Raw genomic sequence first — 5,000 nt, forward strand, 5'->3', positions numbered from 1 at the left:
TTTCCACGCTATAAAATAGCCCCAGAAATAACCAAACACTTAAAATGTTATTTTTATATTGTAATCTGTACGTTAATAAAAGATTATGGACCAAACACCTGTTGTGTTTTGGGGTGTGGGTGTTGTGTTTTTTAAAACCAAATCTTTTTTGTTTCGTTATAGTATAGTAACAAATTTTTAAAAAATTTTTTTTAATAACAACTGATTTATTCAGAGGGGTAATATTATAAATTTCAAGGGTTGCATTTTTTATATCTTTTTGAAGCATTTGATGTGTTGAAAAATGAATTTCCGATGAAGTGATGACACCTGGCGTTTGCTATCGCTGGGAAAAAAAGTAACTTTTTTATTTTTTTTTTTGGGCGTCCCATATATCCATTATACTGCATCAGTAACAGTGAAGAAAATTTATGTTAAGTACTGTGTCATGTCCATCATAATGACAGTCAAAAGATTATTAAAGCCAAAGTCTGGAGTGAAATAAAGGGAAAAATTGGTCATGTGGACGATAAGTTGTTCAGAATAGGTGAAGGATGCTTATATTTGGTCTCCGTGTACTGATATACACTCTCTGGTCAGCGGTCTTGTACATTTTTATACTCTGTACATCAGACGCAGTTCGTCCTGCCCGCTAGTAAAGTTACAGTTGAATTAAAGGAACTTTATATTTATTATCGTTAGCATAGGGTGACTTTTTAATACAGCCATTATACATTAAATACGCGTCCTCATTTTGATATTGTGTAAGGCAGGCTGCAGTCAGCAAAAGCGAGTCATCTCTCAGGATGAGACACTAGGAAAAGGGAAGTGAAATAAAAGCGGATATGTATTCACATAAATAGATGAACAAATAAATGAATTAATGAATGTATATAAGTATATATATATATGTATACATATATGTATAATATATATATATATATATATATATATATATATATATATATTAACATACATTAATAAATAAATGCACACACACACACACACACACACACACACACACACACACACACACACACACATGTATATAGATAGACAGTTAAATGGTTACATAGGTAGACAAATATAAATACACAAATACACACACACACACACACACACACACACACACACACACACACACACACACACACACACACACACACACACCTCACTCTCTCTCTCTCTCTCTCAATCTATTTTTCTACCTATCTATCTATTTATCTACCTATCTATCTATCTATTATCTATCTGTCTATCTACCTATCTGTCTATCTATCTATCAATTTATATATATATAATATAAATATATATATATATATATATATATATATACACACATACATATGTACTTATATATATATATAATATATATATATATATATATATATATATATATATATATATATATATATATATAGTGTGTGTGTGTGTGGGGGGGGGTATGTGTATGTATAGTTAGAGTGAAGAAAAAAATATGTAAACTAACTAAATGAAGAACTGTGAAAGGATTGGCTATAAGACAACAAGAAATATGTTGAAAAAAAGCGCGGAGAACATTCTAACCAACACCTCAACTCCACATCTAGACTGCCTCATGAACCAGCGCTGTTCATGACTTCAAGGTATTGCAGAATTAGCTTTAACCCATCTCACTTCACGCAGGTGTGCTGTTACTGGCCGGGCTCTACACAAGCACGCTCTCCTCGACGCTGGCTTCTCTGTACGGCACACCGCGCGTCCTCCAGTCTATCGCCAGCCAGAACGTGGTGCCCGCCCTATCTCCGTTGGCTCAAGGAGTGAGTGCTCTCTCGTGCGTCCCATTCAGAGGAGGCCTGCGTGCATTTTAGTGATAGATTGATTAATGGGTGGATAATGAATGTAAAGGGGATGTGTCTTTTGCTAATGAAAAGGATGAGTACTTTTCTTTATAGGCCTTATATCAGTCAGCGTTTTAGCGGCATAAATGTTTGAAGAAAGCAATTTCATTTGCGATAGAGCTGCCTAAGGTTAACAAAAGAGAAGAAAGGGAGGCGAAAATAACCCCGTTTCCCATTCCAACAGCGAGGACCCAACAAAGTGCCCGTGCTGGCCCTGGTGGTGACCGTGGTGGTGACACTCGTCTTCCTCCTCGTGGGGCGCATCAACACCCTGGCCCCCATCGTCACCATGCCCTACCTGGCCACGTACGCCGCCATCGACTACGCCTATTTTGCCCTCGCGATGACGGCTGACCTGCAGAGGGCAAGGGAGGCGAGGTTCAGGTGGGTCGGGGAAGGTGGGGAAAGAGCTGATGACATGGCACATTGTATGGTAAAAAGTAAAAGACTGGAAATTTGTGGGAGAAAAGAATTGGAGAAGTAATGAAGGGAAGGACTGAAAGGGTTGATAATAGGATTGACGGTCTAGTAAAAACCGATGTGACGTATATATTTCGGGAGAAAGTGATTTTTTTTCCGTTTTCTTTCTCTCAGAGGTCAGACATTTGGGACGCCCACTTTTGACTCCCGAGGTCTTGGGGGAAACACTGACCTTGATCATCTGTTCCCTGAGAGAGTCACTCACAAGAAGGTGATCACGGTAAGTCTTCCCTTTTCGTCGACGACACACACACACACACACACACACACACACACACACACACACACACACACACACACACACACACACACACACACACACACACACACACACACACATACACATAAACACACATACAAACATACACATACACACACACACACACACACACACACACACACACACACACACACACACACACACACACATACACATACACATACACATACACATACACATACACATACACACACACACACACACACACACACACACACACACACACACACACACACACATATTCAAGCTTTAATTGATAATAATGAAACATCCAGAATGCAGAAAGTCTATGAGCCTTGAATCAGCTATTGCCACACATTTGGATATTTTTCGTGAACTTCATTTGCGAAAAACTTCATGACCTCGATATACTTTGCTCCCTCACAGACGGCTGCGAGCTCTGGCACCTCGAGCTTAGTCTCCTCTCCGGACGACCACTCCAGCATCAAGTCCGACACTGAACCGTCTGCAAAGGGTGAGTGGCCAGGCGCCAGAAGGTTCACTACCTAAGTGCTTCAGAGATACACAAACCTTTTTCAGACTATAATGTGATATAGCAATACAGACTTAAGCAAAGCTGGTGTTATACAGATATTTTCAGTGTCTACAAGACCTGTTTTTTTCACAGAGGAGGAGAATGGCGGAGCGGGCGCCAGTGAAGACCTGCTGCCTGGCATGGGCGCCCCTGGAGACTTCCTCGCTATCACAGGGAAGCCTACTCACTGGTACTCTCACCTATGCAATCGCTGGCTCTCTTTGATAGGGGTGAGTTGTCCAGTTGTGGACAGGGTATCTTCATTCACCTTATTTATTCATAGTTTTATTTGTGTATCTTCATTTCCGGTGATTTCATTACTTCTATTTTAGTGAGGCATTTGCTTATTGGTTTACTAATTCATTCACTTGTATTTCAGAAGTGTATTTACTTATGTCTTTACCCATCCATTTACATATACTATATTGATAATTTATTTGTTTCTCATGTCGCCTGGCAAGAATACAGTTATAGCCTTGAGCACCCTTTTGCACTTGAACAGAAAACTTTTGTCGACAAGTACATCCCTGCACCGCCATGGCTTTTCAGGTGGGCGTGAAGGTCGCCATGATGGTGTGCGTCCACTGGGCCTACAGTCTCACCACACTGCTCACCATGCTGCTTCTCTACGTCTACATCGGGCAGGCTGCCCCCGGGGGGCCTCCTGGCATCGCTATGGAATTCGTCTTCCTGAGGTGGCTGAAGAACAGGTTTTTGGCCTGTTTTGGGTAGGTGTCCTGTCTGTTTTCTTTTCTCGCTTGGTTCGAAGGTGTTGAGATATCTTTAAGGATCACATCGTAGTGGCGGCGATGAAAGTTACTAAAATATCTTCTAATTTTGTTCCCCGGAAATCATGCTTATCAAAAGGTAGGTCCTTATTTTCGGGCATTATATGAATGACAGCATTTCTCGGACATTGCAGACAGAGGTCAGCCGAGTATGACCAAGTAGTCGTGACGCCCCTGCATCCTGGAGTCGAGGTCACAGCCAATCAGCTGACTGAGGAGAACGAGGACTTCGCCGCCAGGTCACGCTACCACCAGTCGACGCCAGGTCAAGCACTCCCCGATCTCACGGAACAACAGTAACTACGTCATCATAGTCATCGTCGGTCTTGGCTTCACCGGCTTAGAAGTCATCTGAACAACATTCTAGCTGCGGCCTTTGTGGACAAGGACATTTTCTGCTCTGTACCGCATGGAGGGAGATATCTATTCGGTGTATTTTAGTTTACATCACTGTTGGTGTGTGTGTATACACTCGTTATACTTAACTTCGTGGAAGCGCCTCTAGATAAGTGTGTTGATCCATTGTTTAAATTCTCAATTGAGACACACGAGTAATAGCTGCCTGTGAAATTTTCGATCTGTTTTGTGTTGCGAACATTTGCAAAGTGGATACTGTGTGTTTAAAATACATATTCTTAATGTAATCCAATTAATACCGTAACTTTTTATGCTCAACGCCAGTAAACTGAAGTGACGAGGGAAACAAATACCACAGGACAGGTCAATTTATAAAGTATAAAAGATATTGGAAGCTGATCCAGAATTAGATCAGGAAGATATGCCGAAAAGGTTGTGAATCACGCAACTTCAAATGACAGTCAGAATTACTTTTAGTTGGGGGCAAAACGTTGATAATAAACGAAAATGGGGAGCAGTAGTGCGTTCTGCTTAATCTCTAGTTCTTACTACCTCGGTGTGCACGTATACATATTTTTACAAGACACACACAAACACACACGCACTCGCACTCGCACACGCACACGCACACGCACACGCACACGCACACGCACACGCACTCGCACTCGCACCCACACCCACACCCACACCCACACCCACAC

The 5,000-nt window shown here is 41.5% G+C and overlaps 1 protein-coding gene across 1 annotated transcript in view; it reads left to right on the forward strand.

Annotated features, from left to right (window-relative positions):
• The window catches only part of LOC125043394 (solute carrier family 12 member 8-like), a 41,792-nt gene extending 36,824 nt beyond the window's left edge, over positions 1 to 4,968 (forward strand). The window contains exons 8-14 of the mRNA XM_047639497.1: positions 1,645 to 1,778; positions 2,044 to 2,243; positions 2,454 to 2,559; positions 3,007 to 3,094; positions 3,248 to 3,384; positions 3,704 to 3,882; positions 4,077 to 4,968. Of these exons, the coding sequence (XP_047495453.1) occupies positions 1,645 to 1,778; positions 2,044 to 2,243; positions 2,454 to 2,559; positions 3,007 to 3,094; positions 3,248 to 3,384; positions 3,704 to 3,882; positions 4,077 to 4,242 (1,010 nt within the window). The 3' untranslated portion in view covers positions 4,243 to 4,968. The remainder of the gene's footprint in view (positions 1 to 1,644; positions 1,779 to 2,043; positions 2,244 to 2,453; positions 2,560 to 3,006; positions 3,095 to 3,247; positions 3,385 to 3,703; positions 3,883 to 4,076) is intronic.
• The last annotated feature ends 32 nt before the right edge of the window (positions 4,969 to 5,000 follow it).

Source organism: Penaeus chinensis, chromosome 33 (genome assembly GCF_019202785.1).
Source record: "Penaeus chinensis breed Huanghai No. 1 chromosome 33, ASM1920278v2, whole genome shotgun sequence".
Taxonomy (NCBI): Eukaryota; Metazoa; Arthropoda; class Malacostraca; order Decapoda; family Penaeidae; genus Penaeus; species Penaeus chinensis.